General features: G+C 46.3%; 1 protein-coding gene across 2 annotated transcripts in view; it reads right to left on the reverse strand.

Annotated features, from left to right (window-relative positions):
• The window catches only part of LOC139751224 (uncharacterized), a 261204-nt gene that overhangs the window by 11344 nt on the left and 229860 nt on the right, over positions 1-20000 (reverse strand). For both annotated transcript variants that reach the window (XM_071666425.1, XM_071666427.1), the window contains exons 5-14: positions 13477-13647; positions 11562-11706; positions 10244-10372; positions 9360-9482; positions 7706-7880; positions 6675-6781; positions 5920-6069; positions 5002-5135; positions 3819-3911; positions 2574-2777 (exon numbers count right to left, since the gene is read on the reverse strand). In XM_071666425.1, the coding sequence (XP_071522526.1) occupies positions 2574-2777; positions 3819-3911; positions 5002-5135; positions 5920-6069; positions 6675-6781; positions 7706-7880; positions 9360-9482; positions 10244-10372; positions 11562-11706; positions 13477-13647 (1431 nt within the window). The remainder of the gene's footprint in view (positions 1-2573; positions 2778-3818; positions 3912-5001; positions 5136-5919; positions 6070-6674; positions 6782-7705; positions 7881-9359; positions 9483-10243; positions 10373-11561; positions 11707-13476; positions 13648-20000) is intronic.

The raw sequence follows: 20000 nt of genomic DNA on the forward strand, positions 1-20000 counted from the left end.
CTTTATACCACAGACCATCACACTTTCTGCCACAGACCACCACACTCTATACCACAGACCATCACACTTTCTACCACAGACCACCACACTCTATACCACAGACCATCACACTTTCTACCACAGACCACCACACTTTCTACCACAGACCACCATACTTTATACCACAGACCACCACACTCTATACCACAGACCATCACACTTTCTACCACAGACCACCACACTTTCTACCACAGACCACCACACTTTCTACCACAGACCACCACACTTTCTACCACAGACCACCACACAATCATAACTTCTTCCCTCATCAGGTGAGTCATCAGCGAGTCCCACGTCCTCATTAACGACCTCCCGTACCTTCTTCAGACTTGGGAATCCTTTTCAACTTTTCACACTCCAGCCAAATCAAACATTCTGATTCCCCTCCCACTGTTAGCATTCACTTTCAACTTCCTACCCTTAAAAAGCCTTGAAAATTGCTCGACAGTGTCCCGCAGTTCATGTCTTCTTCATTTGCATAATGCCATTTGCATACAAGAGTCATCATCTTCCACTGTCCTTGATATTTTTTTTCAATTTTGCTCCTTTTGTTTATATATCGTCCTCAGAACTCCCTCGACATGACAGGAGGGGAGATGGGTAAAGCACGGTGGAATGAAGATTTCAAAACACCGTGGATTGTACCCAACCCTGTAATACCTTATCCTGAACTACAGGGTAAGGTTGGGTAAGGTTATCCTATTCCCTGAATAACAGTTGTAACCTCTTCAGGTTCTTCAATCTAATCCAATCATCTTTATGATACCTTAACTCCTTCAGTCCACTTACAAAGCCAGTGAATCCGGAGTCTCGATCCTCTGAATACGAAGCCTCGACCCTTTGAATCAAACGAGTCATCACACTGATAGCTGGCTAGGAAAGTGTGAGATGGACGATGGTGATGAGAGGATAGTATGGCTTGTAAATGAGGAGAGAAGGGATGGTAGAGTAAACCTACGTCTGTAGCGGATAGTATGGTTAAGGAAAGGAGGAAAGAAAGGACAGTAGAATGAAGGATTGGTACGTCAATACTCGTGGCTAGGAACGAAGGAGAGAGACGAGGATAGTGGGGCAAAGGACGAGTGTGTCCATATCCGTATGGAGTGGATAGTCTAGCTAAGAACAGAGGAGAGACAGAAGAGGGAGCGAAGGATAGGTGTATCTTCATACAGGATAAGTGGCAGAAACATCGTGATGTCGCCAGGATAGATTAGGACCAAGTCCTGAGGCAACTGTGGACGTGTATACTGCCGATGGAAACAGGAAGGACTCCTGGGATGAGTGGCAGACGTCAACAGGATACCACAGGGAGGTGGAGACACTTTTGATTACTCTGGCCGCCAACCGGAGCCGCTGGGGATGTGAGGGGCTGTGTGATGGGCTCTGGCAGGGGGAAGGGGGGGGGGGGAGGGCAGGGGGGAAGGGGGGGGGGCAAGAGATTAGTGCTGTGGCTTCCTGGGGCGACTGAAAGACTCGGAGGGGAAATGGGAGAACCTGACGTTGGTTTGGTCAGTGAAATATGATTTGTGACGCGAGGGAAAAAAAAAAAAATATTCAGGAATAGATTAGGGTAGAACTGACGATGATGGAGCGTGGGATTTGATGGAGAGAGAGAGAGAGAGAGAGAGAGAGAGAGAGAGAGAGAGAGAGAGAGAGAGAGAGAGAGAGAGAGAGAGAGAGAGAGAGAGAGAGAGAGAGAGAGTTATTAGAGTAATACATTTGTCGAATATCTTTATGAGTAAGATTGTAGACTTAGTATCTACCTGAGCATCAGTCTCTCAATCAAGATAGCAGATGTCGAGAAGTTTCGTGTCTCTGGTAACAGTGTAAGCGAGGCAAGATGACTGGATGGAGAGGTAGTGGAGTGTGTTGGGAGGAAGGGTGGGCGCTGGCCTGGGCTGGCTCTCAGGATGAGTGGGCAGGATTGTCGTCAGAGGGAGTGAAACATGATGGCAATAACAGTATAGCATGTACACAACCAACGCTGGACCACTCGTCTCTTTTGAGATCTGCTGATGCAATTAACTACAGTGGGGGACGGGAGTGGAGCTGGATGTGAGAGATAGATGGTGTGAGGGTGAGAGATAGATAGATAGTGCAGGATTAGAGATAGATAGATAGTGTAGGGGTGAGGGATAGATAATCTTCTGTCAGAAACTAATGGTGTACATAATTTACCTGTTAAGAATGATGACTTACCCCTTGAGTATGATGACTTACCCCTTGAGTATGATGACTTACCCCTCGAGTATGATGACTTACCCTTTCAGTATGATGACTTACCCCTTGAGTATGATGACTTACCCCTTGAGTATGATGACGTACCCTTTCAGTATGATGACTTACCTCTTGAGTATGATGACTTACCCCTTGAGTATGATGACTTACCCCTTGAGTATGATGACTTACCCTTTCAGTATGATGACTTACCTCTTGAGTATGATGACCGCACCTTGAGGATGAGGATTATGCTCCTTAAAGGGCTGGAGGAGGAGGAGGAGGAGGAGGAGGAGGAGTACTCCTTGAGTCAGTACCTTAAGGACGAAGACGAAGGTGACGGCGTAACAAAGGAAGACCCCGGAGAGGAGGACGTAGGAGAGCTCCCTGCCGGAGGCCCTGACGACGGGCGTGTCGTTGTGTCTGACGAAGACCCAGACGACCACGCTGGTCATGACCACGCCCACCGACGACAACAACATGGCCCCGATGGCCCACCACGAGTCCGGACGGATGTACACCTGTGGCGGGTGAGAGACAGAGAGACGGATCACTGGCAAGACGGGTCGCTGGCAAGACGGGTCACTGGCAAGACGGGTCACTGGCAAGACGGGTCACTGGCAAGACGGGTCACTGGCAAGACGGGTCACTGGCAAGACGGGTCGCTGGCAAGACGGGTCACTGGCAAGATGGGTCGCTGGCAAGACGGGTCACTGGCAAGACGGGTCACTGGCAAGATGGGTCGCTGGCAAGACGGGTCACTGGCAAGACGGGTCACTGGCAAGACGGGTCACTAGCAAGACGGGTCACTGGCAAGACGGGTCACTGGCCCGACAGGGAGGGAGGGAGGGAGGGACGGGGAAGGAGTTGTAAGGGGAGGGAGATGGATGCGAGGTGTCGGAGGGGCTGTGAGAGGGAAGGAGATGGATGAGTCACCTGGGAGAGAGAGCATGACAGTGACTGAGAGGAGAGAAAGTTAGAAAGGTTCACACAAGAGAAATTATATGGAAAACATCGTCATCTAGGAATAAACGAGTATATACATGCATAATGTATACATATACATATATATATGTACTTACATGTACATACCTATATATACACACACACATACACTTGGAGAATGTGTGAGAGAGGGAGGGATAGTGAACGTGAGAGGGAGGAGGGAACCCAGTCTTGCATGTAACTGAGATACACTCAATAAAAATCTAACTTTTTCTCTCACTCGACAGATGGATGGAATGTCCAGCCAAGCTACAACCTGGGGAGGTGGGGGGGGGGTGTGTGTGTGTGTGTGTTTGCAGTGGGGTGGGGGTGGGTGGAATTTTAAGTTGATTGGCAGCTGCTCTCTCTCTCTCTCTCTCTCTCTCTCTCTCTCTCTCTCTCTCTCTCTCTCTCTCTCTCCCTTACAGACACAGACACACGCAGACAGATGCACTCTCTCTCTCTCTCTCTCTCTCTCTCTCTCTCTCTCTCTCTCTCTCTCTCTCTCTCTCTCTCTCTCTCTCTTTCACAGACAGACACACGCAGATAGAGTCTCTCTCTCTCTCTGTGGTCCTCACCTCTGGGATGGCGTTACAGGTGAGGTGGTCAGGTGAGGGCAGTGTCCCCCAGGCACACGTCACACACTGGGTCGGGTTAGTTGGACTCACAATCTGTAACGAGGACATGAACTACCTAAGTGCCTCCACGGTTGTCTTAATCACCCTCACTTCCTTCTTGATTACCCCGCCACGTCTTAATTACACCCTTTGTCTTAATTTCTCCCGCTATCTTCTTTATGACCCCTCTTCCGTCTTAAAATTCTCTTTTCCCGTCTAATTTACCTTTATTCCTGTCTTAATCCACACTGTACCCGTCTGGATTACACTAAGCTTCAGTCTTAATCACCACTCCAGTCTTAATTACCTCCATTAACACGCTGATTGCCTCTACTCTTGTTATTAATCTTAATTACCAGCCCTGACCGTGTCTAACGTTGCCAATGATCTGTGAAGAGGGCGCTAATTACCTAATTACCTTCAACCACCTTCTTATTGACTACCCCCTTACTACGTCTCAGTTGCCAGACTTCACCAAACTAGGAAATTTCTAATCAATCTAAGTTTTAATCAACCACCTTTTCCAAGGATCTAAATTGCCAATTAATCTTCTAAGTGATCACAGTCTTAATACAAGCCTTTATAAAGTCTCTAAACCACCAATTAACTTACTAACACCTATATAGTAAAGTCATACTTATAAAAACTGATCAATATTGAAATAGAACTGATGATAGATAAATCAAATGAAAAACTCGTCTTTGATTAGATGAATCTAGTTTAATCTTTTTTTTTTGAGACTAAAAGAATATTTTCCTTTTTTTTCAGGAGATTTAATGAGTTTTATTCTATATTAATAATCTGGTAATTATGTTGGTATCTTTGTTGATCTGTTAATATTCCTCTTGATTGGTTGGACCTTGAGAGCAGGTCTGACCTGGTTAGGTGGAACAGTTGAAGCAGTGCCGGGTCTGACCTGGTAGGTGGAACAGTTGAAGCAGTGCCGGGACTGACCTGGTAGGTGGAACACATGAAGCAGTGCCGGGACTGACCTGGTAGGTGGAACACATGAAGCAGTGCCGGGACTGACCTGGTAGGTGGAACAGTTGAAGCAGTGCCGGGACTGACCTGGTAGGTGGAACACATGAAGCAGTGCCGGGTCTGACCTGGTAGGTGGAACAGTTGAAGCAGTGCCGGGACTGACCTGGTAGGTGGAACAGTTGAAGCAGTGCCAGCAGCAGGACTCCCCCTCCACATACTTCTTGGCCTGACCTGTCAGACAGGGTAGCGAGCACACACTGGACGGAGGCCACGGCTGACCCAACTTGAACTGCAGGGCTGAGGTGAGAGAGAGGGAGAATCAGTGTCTCTTGCTTAATTCCTTTCTCTTTCTCTCTCTCTCTCTCTCTCTCTCTCTCTCTCTCTCTCTCTCTCTCTCTCTCTCTCTATGTCTCTGTCTCAGTCTCTCTATATCTTTCCCCCTTATGTCTCTCTTGCTCTCTTTATGTCCCTCCCCCTCTCTCTTTGTTTATCCTTCTGTCTGTCTATGTGTCTCTGTTTATCTCCCTGTTTCTCTGTCTCTCTCTTCCTTCCCCTTTATCTCTGTCTTTCCATCTATCTGTCTTTTGCTAATAGGTAATCTAGTTCTTAGATATTGTTCAGAGTGAGATCAAAATTGAAATCCCCCAAAAGTGAAAAAATATTAAACGCTTTTATTCACAAAATAATTCCAGCGAGAGAGATCATTGCTCCATTCCAGACGACTCCAATTACGGCAAGAACAAAATGCCTGGAAGCTGTTCCAGAGATTTCCAGTCACTGGAAAAAAGGAAAATATGGCTGGAAACTTTCAGAAAACCGCAGTTAGTGTAGAAAAAAAATGAAATATGATGTCTGGGCTCAACCCCATCCTGTTACGAGGTTATACAAGTCATAGAAGTGTTCTATATGAGTAAGAGGTCAGGCTAAAGTGTCTTTAAAAGCCTCAAAGGTGAATATCGCGTCTACATTCATCACTCAGTCCTGCAACATTACTCACCATTGTTGCGTCCGTTGCAACTCTACCATTCACTCATGTTTAGCTCACCCACACCACACCAATTCTTGAGTCCCCGGTACTCACCAGACATGTTGAGTCGGAGTTCCCCCTGGACGTACTGGCCGACAGTCACCCAGTCGTACCGGGCTGGACTGGTCTGCTTGAAGTGGATGATATTGTACCGGGCCGGTCCGTCCCCCTGCTGGTCGAACCTGAAGCTGTCTCCACTCAGCCCTGGGAGGGAGCGGGGTGGGGTATGGGGGGTGAGTGAGGGGGGATCTTACACCAGCAGGGACATGATAGATTCCTGTAGAGCGAGGAGGCCCTGGACGAGGCTGTACGCCCTGGACGAAGCTGTACGCTAAGCTTTCAGTACATTGACGATGACACAGCCGAGCAGAAGGTGACGTCATGCTCGCGATGTAACTGCTCGTGGCAGGAATCCGGTAACACACGTGTGTGCGACACGACGAGCCAGAAGTCGTCTTCGACTAGGCTGCATCACCGTCATAGGATGGAAAAGGAGTACAGCGTCGTCGAGGTCCTTTCCGCCCCCAGGGATCCTACCTTCTCCTCCTCTCGCTTGAAGTGCAGCCATCAAGCGACGAAAGCCTCATAGAAGAAGTCCTGAGGCTATATAACTAACTTCATATCTATCTATCTATCTATCTATCTATCTATCTATTTGACATCTCAGGAATGCCAATATCTTACTTCCCCTTTTGCCTTGCCTTACCCTCCCATGACATCCTTTAATATCCCCTTTCCCTCCACCGCTTCCCTCCAATCCTTCCCTCCACCGCTTCCCTCCACCTCTTTCATCTCTCGCAGGTACTCACCCGTGAAGTTGACCTTCCTGAGGTAGGAGAGGAGCTGCTCGCCATCGATGGGGGTCATCTTAGGGCACAGGCCAGATTGTCCCCCACACAGGTCACGGTGCATGTCCCTGTAGGATGAGGCAGACAGACAGGTGGTGAGAACAGACAGAGGATGAAACAGACAGACAGTCGAGGAGACAGATATAAGGTCTCTGTCGGTTTCCTTCAGTTGAATAAGACAGACAGGTGAGGTATGCATGCCTTGTGGTGCCCCGTCTCCCTGTGGGAGGCGCGAGACAACATCGCTTTCATCATTCATACAACTCAGTCAGCAGTTCCAGCACTCGGTTATCTGTCTCTCCCGCCTTCCAGGATTTCCAGGCATTGGGAGCCTCCTGGAGCCATGCATGGGCTCCTCGTCCACCAGCAAACGCTTACTATTATCACAGAGGCACTGAGCTGGAAGGGGGCCTAGGATTGCACTTCCACTGAAACGGAACCAGACTGGAACTGAATGGAGGGTGAAACTGTGCCAGAAGGGAGGGTGAAACTGTGCCAGAAGGGAGGGTGAAACTGTGCCAGAAGGGAGGGTGAAACTGTGCCAGAAGGGAGGGTGAAACTGTGCCAGAAGGGAGGGTGAAAGTGTCCTAGAAGGGAGGGTGAGATTCCAGTAGAAGTCAATCTAAATCATTCTGAGTAATTATTACAGAAAAAATAAGAAGTTTCATAACAGTTTCTGTCATGTTTGACTTTAATACCTTTATCATATCAAGCTAGAAATTGAAGGTCACATACAAGGGCCCGCCATGCTTCGAATCCTGTGTGTGTGTGTGTGTGTGTGTGTGTGTGTGTGTGTGTGTGTGTGTGTGTGTGTACATACATAGGAGAAAAGGTATGGTCAATACAGACGTGGTTAAGAGATGGGGAACACGAGCGCAAATGTCTCTTCCTGTAACACACAAATGGTAATCACACACACACACACACACACACACACACACACACACACACACACACACACACACACACACACCAGCGAGTAGAGAACCTACCTGAAGGCGTAGCCGAAGGCCATGACGGCGTCGGAGACGAACTGCAGCTGGGCTTCGAACTGGGTGTTGTGTTTGGTGAGTTTCTCCTGACCAGTACACGTGGTAGTGTAGTTCCCATTGTACGGTGTCCGGGCACTACCTGGGTACCGGCACTTGAAGTGGTCCTCCCAGTACTCTGCAGGAGAGACCGGGCACTGGTCACTACTGGGGGAACTGGTGAGGATGAAGGGGAACTGGTGAGTACTGGGGGAAGGTAAGGGGCAAGTGTTGAGTACTGGGGAGGATGAAGGAGAACAGGTGAGTACTGGGGAAGGTAATGGGGAACTGGTGAGTACTGGGGGAGGGTAAGGTAATGGGGAGGATGAAAGGGAACAGGTGAGTACTAGGGGAGGGTAAGGGGATTGGGGAATTGGTGAGTACTGGAAGTAAGTTGGGGTAGTTGATGGGTATTGGTGAAGGGTTGGGGGAGCTAGTGGGTACTGGAGGAGGATAGTGGAGACTGGTTACTAATGGGGAACGATGGGGGAACTGGTGTGTGTGTGTGTGTTGTGTGTGTGTGTGTGTGTGTGTGTGTAGTTTTCATATCTAATAAAGGACATAAAAACAAAAACCCTCACAGGGGTTATATCTACAAAACCCCCTCACAAGCACAACAATAGCATACTGAATTTTGTAACTCACTCGTAAGAATTAATAGCCGAATACTTCAATGCGCTATCATGGAGGATGTATTCAATGATATGAATATATAATATGGCTATTCACTTGAGCAGCGTGATAAGAAGTGTTGGGGGGGAAAATAGTATCCTTAAATCGAGCTACATTTACACCGTCGAAAACAAGCGTATTAGATATTCAGCACATTTCAATATTCCCATGTGATATTCACAGTCTCCAATAGTGGCCTATAAGATCCCCCTCCTTGCAGACCAGCTCTTCACATTGCAATGTCTTACCCTCGACGGAAAGAGGACAATAATAAATTGCATTTTAAGCAGAAAACCTGAAAAACCTTATTTTTTTTTCTTTACTTCAAAGAGAGATCATTTACAGACTTTTTTTCAACATGTAAATTCACGATAGTAGATTAAATGGTCTTGGATGGCCCAGGTGAATTAAGGCATGTTTACAGTTTACCAGGGGGCGACAAGCGGTGGTAAATGTTTCCTTATAACTTCCGAGGAACGACCATACATCCCTGGAGCACGACCTTACGACCCTTATAACCTGACCCGTAAGAATCTACGACAACATGCCCAAGGGTCGTACCGTCGTGCTCAAGGGTCGTACCGTCGTGCTCAAGGGTCGTACCGTCGTGCTCAAGGGCCGTAACGTTGTGGTAAAGGGTCGTACCGAAGTGCTCAAGGGCCGTAACGTTGTGGTCAAGGGTCGTACCGTTGTGCTCAAGGGGTTAGAATATGTGTTTGTGCTGGTGGAATAGAAAACAACAGAAGTGAACACATCCGAGAAACAAATAACATAAAACAGAAGAAAGGAATTTTTTTTCATCTGTTCATAGTAACAGAAGGTTCAACGGAGCTCAAAACAGATGTAGTATGATTTCCTTTTTCTGTTCATGGCGACGGAAGGGTCAGCAGAGTGTTCTCGAGAACGCAGAACAAGGGAGGAGAACAAAGGAATATGAAACACTTACCAACGAACCAGGGGTTCCTCTTGTTATTCTCGACGGTGAGGGCCAGGAAGTACTCATCGAAGGCAGTGACGGGGTTAGCTTGAGGCTGTACGGACAGTGTCCCTTCCACCTCGGGCTCGTTGCCTGGGAGAGCGAGTGTCGCAGGTAAGTACAAGGGGAAAGTGCCATAGGTAAGTACAAAAGAAAGTGTCACAAGCAATTATCAAGTACATGCCTCATCTGAGAACACGACTCCCCTAAAAGGTCACATGACCTACCTGGGGACATATGACTCACCAGGAGGGGACACATGCCTGAGCAGGAGAGGACACAGGACTCACCTGGAGGGGACACATGCCTGAGCAGGAGAGAGACACACGACTCACCTGGAGGGGACACATGCCTGAGCAGGAGAGAGACACACGACTCACCTGGAGGGGACACATGCCTGAGCAGGAGAGGACACAGGACTCACCTGGAGGGGACACATGCCTGAGCAGGAGAGGACACAGGACTCACCTGGAGGGGACACATGCCTGAGCAGGAGAGAGACACAGGACTCACCTGGAGGGGACACATGCCTGAGCAGGAGAGGACACAGGACTCACCTGGAGGGGACACATGCCTGAGCAGGAGAGGACACAGGACTCACCTGGAGGGGACACATGCCTGAGCAGGAGAGGACACAGGACTCACCTGGAGGGGACCAGGAGAGGACACAGGACTCACTTGGAGGGGACACAGAACTCACCTGGAGGAGACACATGCCTGAGCAGGAGAGGACACAGGACTCACCAGGAGAGGACACAGGACTCACCTGGAGGGGACACAGGACTCACCTGGAGAGGACACAGGACTCACCTGGAGAGGACACAGGACTCACCTGGAGAGGACACAGGACTCACCGGAGGAGACGAGAGACCTGGCGGACCAGCCATCTGAGCCGATCCAGGAGAAGCTGGCCGTCGCGTTGTTCCTCCTGACGGCTCTCATGACCCCGGCCACCTCCTGGTCTGACCCGAAGATGATCACCCCTGCAGGAGGAGGAGGAGGGGTTATCACGGCCTGACCTGGGGTTATCACGGCCTGACCTGGGGTTATCACGGCCTGACCTGGGGTTATCACGGCCTGACCTGGGGTTATCACGGCCTGACCTGGGGTTATCATGACCCCGGCCACCTCCTGGTCTGACCCGAAGATGATCACCCCTGCAGGAGGAGGAGGAGGGTTATCACGGCCTGACCTGGGGTTATCATGACCCCGGCCACCTCCTGGTCTGACCCGAAGATGATCACCCCTGCCGGAGGAGGAGGAGGGGTTATCACGGCCTGACCTGGGGTTATCACGGCCTGACCTGGGGTTATCACGGCCTGACCTGGGGTTATCACGGCCTGACCTGGGGTTATCAGGGCCTGGCCTGGGGTTATCGTGGTCACGGTAGATATATCACGGCTGACCCCTGACCTCAAAAGCCGGGGGGGGGGGGGGGTTGTCAGGGGTGGGAGGAGGGAGGGGTGACCTCGGGTTACATAATGTCTGGATAGGAAAGGCTCAAAACAGAAATGGTCTATCTTGAATCTAATAAAGAAATCCAAGTATATACATTGCAGTCAGGAAGTGTAAACCTTCCTCATAACCTCAGGAAGGTTCATAGTAAACCAGTTTACTTTTAGCAAACTCACCATGACATGGAGTGAATTCTAAGTATATCTGGATAGGATTCTGTTGGGCTCTGACTAAAGTGAGATGTGAGATACTCTAGTTTGCCATCAAGATATCATTCCAGTGCTGTTATCTGTGTATAGATCTGCTAAATCACTCTCTCTCGGTGTATTAGGTACAGGGAAAGGCACCTGCTGCTTCACCTACAGAACACCACACGTCTGCATTGGTCATCTTCATCTCACTGTTCACTGGTCGTCAAGAAACAAGTAATTATTTAACTAAACAAGTCTCAATTATTCAGCCAAGCCTTGAACTAGCTAACTATCCATATAAACAATCACTAAACTTACCAAACACCAATAAGCCACTCAACCCAACCTTATAATCAAGTAGGTATTATTAATCTATCATTTACATCGTGTAATAACCTAATCAAACCTTGAAAGGAAACCATCCATTCTTCTCTCTCTCTCTCTCTCTCTCTCTCTCTCTCTCCCCCCCCTCTCTCTCTCTCTCTCTCTCTCTCTCTCTCTCTGGCCAGGGCCCAGCAGAACCCACCTCTGGCCCGCTGCTTCTGCAGGAGTCTCTGGACGATGAGGTCGTAGGCCACCTCCTCAGCGACGCCTGAGTCCTTGACCAACTTCTCCTTGACGGCGATGCAGATGTGGTTGGCTGCCAGCAGACCTTCCAGCTCCTCAAACGCCTGTGGAAACACGTGTTGATATATATCAGTATGAGGAAGATAACAATTAGCTTTTCATTTACAAGCAGGAAATAGTACTTGAGGGAATCAGGTTTAGCAGATCCTTCACTCGTGCAACAGCCTGCAGCAACACCAGAAGGAAACAAACCTAATTGAAGTCATTAAAGAAGAAAAAGATTTTCAAAACAATTAGAGTCACTGAGTGGATTCCTCAGAAGCCTTCTCAAAGGCGAGGCGACCCACGGGGAATCGATCCCGGGGTCAGCTAATTATAACCTCCTCAGGTCGCTGAATGACCGTAGTGACGGAAGACGATGTTATTATGTCTTAATCTCAGAGTTACAGGTCGACATCCTCCTAGTGTTGTGTTGACGTCTGGCCACAGCTGGAGGGGGTTGGCAGCTGGAGTCGAGGTGTTAGAAGCTGGGGTTGAGGGGTGGGTTGGCAGCTGAGGTGAGGGGTTGAATACTCAATTGATGGATGCTCAAGACACACACACACACACACACATATATATATATATATATATATATATATATATATATATATATATATATATATATATATATATATATATATATATATATATATCAAATCGGAATTGCTTAAAAATGAAAAGGAATTTGAGTATTTTCTGTCACATTCTTGTGAAACATCAAAGAAAGTCAGAGCTTTATGAGAGAGAATTCCTCCATCAGACTATTTCCTTAACCTTAGAAAGACTCTTGACGTTGATAAACACTTTTTCTTCAATGGTTATAATCAGTCGATCTGTTCGAAGGGAATTTATGGGTCAGTATTTCCAATGTCATATCATCTATCCGAAACTTTGACCTGGATTGTCTGGCCTCGTCTGCATATCTGTGCAGTCGCCATGAACTGATGACTTTACTGCTGTGAACTTTGAACTTTGGCAGGATTACTCAACTGCCTGATTCCTAGTCCCTTCCCACCCAACCCTCCCTCCACACACACACGGATCTTGTCTAACTCCTCCTCTCTCTCTCTCTCTCTCTCTCTCTCTCTCTCTCTCTCTCTCTCTCTCTCTCTCTCTCTCCATCACACTCCCTAATCCCCGGCCAAATCCCTACAATCCTGGCCACCGCCAGGCCAGAAGACATAATGCCGCTGCTGGCCCTCACTGACGCTGATGGTGAAAACCCAAATGATCAAAGTTTCTCTCTCTCTAGGGCCAGCTTACGAGGCGGCAGACCCTTCCAGCGTAACCCCTACGTGGTCTGGGTGACACGCAGGGCACCTATACTCCCCACTTTGGTCAATACGTAACGAGGAAATGTGCCCAGAATACTAAGGCAGTGCTGCAGAAGACCAGGAAACGGCTGGCGAATACAAAACCCAGAGACCTTGGAGGACAGCACACCTTTTTCTTCTGGTCAGTTCAGGGAGGCTGAAACCCTGAGGGAAAAATGGTCTTTCATTTCCTAGTGACCTTGACTCTTGGTTTATCCGGTCAATTTAAGACGAGAGAGCAGCCAGCTTTTTTTTTTTCAGCGCCTGAGTATGGCTATTCAGCGAGAAAACGTGATATATATATATATATATATATATATATATATATATATATATATATATATATATATATATATATATATATATATATATATTCGTGATAGTGGCAATCGGTCAACAGTCAATCCAGTTGTTCATACATGTACATAAATGCTCACCTTGATGCCGTAGTTGGACTACAGTAGCTACAGCAGCTCACCTTGATGCCGTAGTTGGACTACAGTAGCTACAGCAGCTCACCTTGATGCCGTAGTTGGACTCCTCGTAGATGATGGAGATGTAGGACCAGCCCAGCTTCTGGACGATCTGCACCATAGCCTTAACCTGGTAGTGGTCCGAGGGAATGGTGCGCGAGAAGTACTCGAACCTCTGCTTATTGCTCAGCTCGGGCGACGTGGAGAAGAAGCTGACCTGAGGGAGAGCAGTGAGAGGTGAGAGCAGAGAGAGAGAGAGAGAGAGAGAGAGAGAGAGAGAGAGAGAGAGAGAGAGAGAGAGAGAGAGAGAGAGAGAGAGAGAGTCCATTAAATGTATCGCTGGACTAGTTTCCTGCATATTCGCACAGGGTATCGGGGAAATGTATGTGTGTGTGTGTGTATCTGTGTGTGGCACATATCATTGATAACGTACATTTCTCAAAAAGATGGAATGTTCTGCATCCTACGGTAGACTTAAATAAGGCGTTGGGATGTCATCAGCTGATGAATGTAAACAAAGACAAATGTTTGGGTGATATCAGCTGATAAACGTGCACAAAGACACCAGCTGTCAGGATGCTCTCAGCTGATGAATGTAAACAAAGAAACTGCCGTTGGACGACTGTATACATAAGAGACCTTGTGAAGTGTGGTACATGAGGTTTGAGACGAGACAAATCTCTCGTGAGATATTCCTGACTGGCATCTCTAAAGTTCGTCAGTCTCTCAACATCTCTTAAAGTTTCGTAAGAGGAAAAAATAACGAGGAATTCTTCCACGAAGGACAACGTGATGAACATCAACACGATCGTACTTATGTACCGAGATTTCTCCTATTTATCATCCTCTCTTATCATTATCGAGCCACAGGGATCGTTCGCCTTGATTTACCGCCAGATAAGAGACAGGCGCTTCCTGGTCACAACACAGATGATAAATTCCTACAAGGACGTCCACGTGTTGAGAACCATCCTTACGTGTTTAGGATCAGAGTACCATGGTTGCTAGGACACCATAGACCACCTCTAACTCTTGATTGAAGAACATTTCGCTTGTATGAGTCGGCGTCTTTGACCAGGATCTCCGGGAAGATCCTACTGTGATGTGTACAGACGCACGAACGTTGCCAAAGGTGACAGATGTAAACAAAACATGATCCTAATGTTTTGTTTATTGAAAACAGATCTAAGATGGCGGCCTTTAGGAGCCTGTTTTTCCCCCAGGACGAAAGTTGGAGTTTGAGGCGACTGGCCAGGATGGTGCCTGCCTGAGCCTGCTTCAGTAAACACAAGATAATGATCTTGATCATCTTTATGCAAATCTTGACGAAAGTTTCTTTTGGGTCGTAAGTTATAATTTCATCTGGCCAGTTAGGCTTCGTTACCAGCAACACAACTCACCACCTGTCACACAATCTCCTCACAGAAAAGTTAGAAACTTAGCAACTTCTAACTTCACCAAGTCATTCTAGGAAGAAGTACTGGAAGGTTTGTCCATTCGTAAAGCTTTCGATATCTGGAGATTAGGGTGGGGGATGGGGGGGTCAGATCTACCGTTGGGGGGGGGGGGGGGAGAATCAAGTCAAAGTTCATCTGATATCTCTAGTGTTCGAAAGTCTAGATGTGACACTTAAGAAGTTACGGATCCGAACACATACAAAGATTATCTTAACTTTTCGCTCGTCTGCGTCTCAAAAAAAAAAAAAAGAAAAGAAAAAAAAAGTCGATTATTGAATATCAAAGTTGGCACGTGCCCCAGGCTCACACCACCTGCCTGTTCCTTCATGCCTTGTGCGTCCTTCCATCGCTTTGAGGAAGCGATCCTTGTGCATGACAGTACGACCCTTGAGCATGACGGTACGATCCTTGTGCATGACAGTACGACCCTTGAGCATGACGGTACGATCCTTGTGCATGACAGTACGACCCTTGAGCATGACAGTACGACCCTTGAGCATAACGGAACGACCCTTGAGCATGACACTACGACCCTTGAGCATAACGGAACGACCCTGAGGCATGATGATTGGCCTCCAATCTGTCGCATTAAGGGTTAAGTTAGGTCAACACCTTCATACTTAAGGGTCGAGATCTCATGCTTAGAGGTCGTTCTATCATGCTCAAAGGTCGTACCGTCGTGCTCAAGGGTCGTGGTATCATAGTGGTCGTACTGTCGTACTTAAAGGAGTTCCATACAAGGGTGACTTAGTTACCAACATCGACTACACGTTACTATGAGAGGAACCTCACACACCACATTCTCATACCAACTCATAACAATTAGTCCCATGACAGGTCATGACAGCAACAGAATACAACTGGATTACAACCTCCAACAACCTCCTGTAAAACAGTTGTAACAGCCGTCAGTTGACATTGTCCACATTGAACAGGTAATATTCCAGCTCAGAGAACACAGACTCGAGGTTTGTGTTATAGCTAACTGTTCATGGAAGCAGTTGTATTGTTTCATGTTTTTGTGTTGTAGTTTTATGTCATATTGCCATTGTGGTTCCAGTGAATGGCTGCTGGTTATGACAGCTCCTGAATATTATAATCATTTTGAAAATTTTTATCGTGTTCCATGAAATGTGTGTGTGTGTGTGTGTGTGTGTGTGTGTGTGTGTGTGTGTTTACTTCTATGATACTGCGTTCAGTCTTATTCGTATGTCTGTTTGTGACTTTGTAAAAACAATTTCTTAGTAAATTCTTTTTTTTATACATTTGCTTTTTACTATCGGTAATAAGACTTAAGATTCACTCATAAGACTTACATTCAGTCATAAGACTCATATCCAGCCATGACTCAAATCTACTCAAGTGACTCACATCTAACCATGAAAGACATGCATTTATAAGACTACGGCTTCGACATAAGACTGGAATGTAGTTATAAGACTCATGCCTGGTTATATCTTATGAAATTCTTGCTCCGTCGTATTTTTGGGAGGAGAATGTTGAGAATGTTGGGATATTAATTGTCAAGTGAAATCTGAAGGAACTTGACTCTATGTATACATAATTGTTGGTGGACGGATGTGTGTGTGTGTGTGTGTGTGTGTGACGTAAGTCGTCCGTTCGTATATTGCAAACCGATCAATATATATATATATATATATATATATATATATATCTATATATATATATATATATATATATATATATATATATACACATATATATATAAGGAGAGAGAGAGAGAGAGAGAGAGAGAGAGAGAGAGAGAGAGAGAGAGAGAGAGAGAGAGAGAGAGAGAGAGAGAGAGAGAGAGAGAGAGATTGATTATCTCTCATATTCCAGAATGATAGAGGAATTTTGTCTCCCTTATTTTCCAAGCTATGTACATTTCCAGACACTCGTCCCCGACATTGGATAAAATGTTTATTTCGTCCCAGGTTCCACCTTTTTTAAGATTTTTTTCCTGCTTTCTTCTTTCTGCTGGAGGCGAGAGTGAAGAAAGAAATGTTTCAGAGATTCTCTGGCAGCCATGTTGAAGGAGGGACCAGGACCAGGGGTGAGGAGAAGAGGGAGGTAATTGCCCAATTTCCCGGCAGGTGAGAGGCCTCCCCGGGCCATACTGAGGGGGGAGGGGGGGGGGGGGGTGGCAGGGGAAATTTGGGATTTCAAGGCCCGACGATATTTCTTTGGATTTGCTTACTGAGGAGGAGGAGAAGAAGGCCTATATAGACAGTAATTTTCATTTGTCTATGATTTTCAAGAATTGTGTGTGTGTATATATATATATATATATATATATATATATATATATATATATATATATATATATATATATATATATATATATATATATTATATATATATAATCTCCAAAAGTTGCATATGTGAGCATGACTCTGTATCTCACAATTGGCATCAACAATGGTAATTATATAGCAATCATAACTGAGGTAATCACACACCCACCTTCAGACATCATCCACCATCATCAACAACTTCCCAACTTAACCTACAAACTTCACTACAAAGAATCAGTTGATTCTTCTCCTCTAAGTCTGCAGTGAAGACTTCACTGTTAATCGCGTCATTATATCCACAAGACAAACTTAATCTCTTTATCTACTTCAATAACTTCCAAGTTAACTTTCATGTTGAGGAACTCTGGTCTCATTCCAGGGAACAATTTAACTTCACACGATCAACTGTAGCTTCTTAATCACGTGGGTACGATGGGACGACCTTTGAGCATAATGGTACGACCCTTGAACACTAGAGTATGACCTTAGTGCACGTCGATACGACCCTTTACCACGACGGTACGTCGTTTGGATAAGAAGGCGTTGCCTTCTACCCGACCCTTAGCCGATCGGGTCACAAAGGCCAAGCCATCATGCCCAAGAGTCGTTCCGTCGTGTTCATGGGTCGTTCCGTCGTGTTCAAGGGGTCTTACCGTCATTCTCAAGAGTCGTACCGTCATGCTCTTGGTATTAATTTGCCAGTCCCACCGTATGCATCACAGCTAAGTGCACCGAGAAAGCTTTACACCAGAGGGAACTAGCACCACAGCTAAACTTTTCAGGAAAGCTGGACACCAGAAGAAACCAGTACCACAGATGAATTCACCAGGAAAGCTGAGCGCCAGAGGGAACCATTACCACAGCTAACCTTACCTGGAGAATCAACATCACAACTAAGCTTACCAGGAAAGCTAAGCGTCAGTGAGAGCGGGAGCCGTAATTGTAACACATAAAAGATAACATCGAACAATAAGTTGTCATCATCTTCGCTACTGATGACTCCAGCAATGACCCAGCTAATTAACAAGAGACAATTAGCTAGCAGGATGACCCGGCTAATGGCCGATGAATATTTAGGAAGACTAATACAGAGAAGATAACTGGGGCGAAGCAAAGGTTGTAATAATTGGGGTAATTAATGGGTAATGATTAAAATGGGGATGAAATACGCTAACTGACTAAACAGGAGGTAACAAGATGTACACAAGGCAATGGGTCAGGAAGCAGAGATAAGAGATAACGAAAGAGGAAAGATGATTCATCTTATGAGATAAAAGATAAGGTTGTATCTGAATGAACCGTATTGTAAGATATTCATTTTGGAGTAAGATGGAAAATGTGTAGGAGTATTCCGAGGATTTTCCCAATATTTGGAGGTTTTTGGAGGGTATTTATTTCTTCTTTTTTGGTGTTTGGAAGGTTTTTGATTTTTTTTGAAGGGTGTTACGAGGGACTTTGGAGGATGCTTATAAGTGTTTGTAGTGTGGTGTATCTAGGTGTAGAGGGAGGATCCTGGGAGGCTAGAGGGAGTGACCAGTGACATCTCATCATCATGAACAAAAGCCAACATGATCTGTCGTAGAAGACACAGAAAACGAGCTGAGGGGTAGCTTACAGATAACAGAGAAAACGAGCTGAGGGGTAGCCTACAGCTAACAGAGAAAACGAGCTGAGAGGTAGCCTACATATAACAGAAAACGAGCTGAGGGGTAGCCTACATATAACAGAGAAAACGAGCCGAGGGGTAGCCTACAGATAACAGAGAAAACGAGCTGAGGGGTAGCCTACAGATAACGGAGAAAACGAGCTGAGGGGTAGCCTACAGATAACAGAGAAAACGAGGTGAGGGGTAGCCTACATATAACAGAGAAAACGCGCTGAGGGGTAGCCTACAGATAACAGAGAAAACGAGCTGAGGGGTAGCCTACAGATAACGGAGAAAACGAGCTGAGGGGTAGCCTACAGATAACAGAGAAAACGAGCTGAGGGGTAGCCTATAGATAACAGAGAAAACGAGCTGAGGGATAGCCTACAGATGACAGAGAAAACGAGCTGAGGGGTAGCCTATAGATAACAGAGAAAACGCGCTGAGGGGTAGCCTACAGATAACAGAGAAAACGAGCTGAGGGGTAGCCTATAGATAACAGAGAAAACGAGCTGAGGGATAGCCTACAGATGACAGAGAAAACGAGCTGAGGGGTAGCCTACATATAACAGAGAAAACGAGCTGAGGGGTAGCCTACAGATAACAGAGAAAACGAGCTGAGGGGTAGCCTACAGATAACAGAGAAAAGTTGACTTTAAACTCACTAATCTTGGCTCATCGTCCGCAAGTAGACGTATATACACCAGCCACAGAACACCTCATAAATGATCTTGCCTCATTGACCAATGTGACTTTATTAATCATCTACATACACCCTCATGAATCATCTTGCCTTATCGTCCACATACCACCTCATAACTCCTCATAGCATCTCCTAAATCATCTTCCCGTATCATCCTCATACCACCTCATAACTCCTCATACCATCTCCTAAATCATCTTGCCTTATCGTTCACATATTACCTCATGAATTTTCATTAATGGAACTAATTCAATGAAGAAAATAAAATTTTATAAATCTATTTCATCTTTTCACGTCTGAAATTCACATTAGTTCAGGGTATATTTTTTTTCGTACATATACGATAAGTGATTAACGTAATTAATTGCTAAGTCTAATTGCTGGCAGGTTTTACAGCATCTAATATCCGGCTACACTGAAATATTTCCCAACGAGCAATAGAAAATATGGCAGAAATATGTTAGAAAT

The sequence above is a fragment of the Panulirus ornatus genome, chromosome 11 (assembly GCF_036320965.1).
Source record: "Panulirus ornatus isolate Po-2019 chromosome 11, ASM3632096v1, whole genome shotgun sequence".
Classification (NCBI taxonomy): Eukaryota; Metazoa; Arthropoda; class Malacostraca; order Decapoda; family Palinuridae; genus Panulirus; species Panulirus ornatus.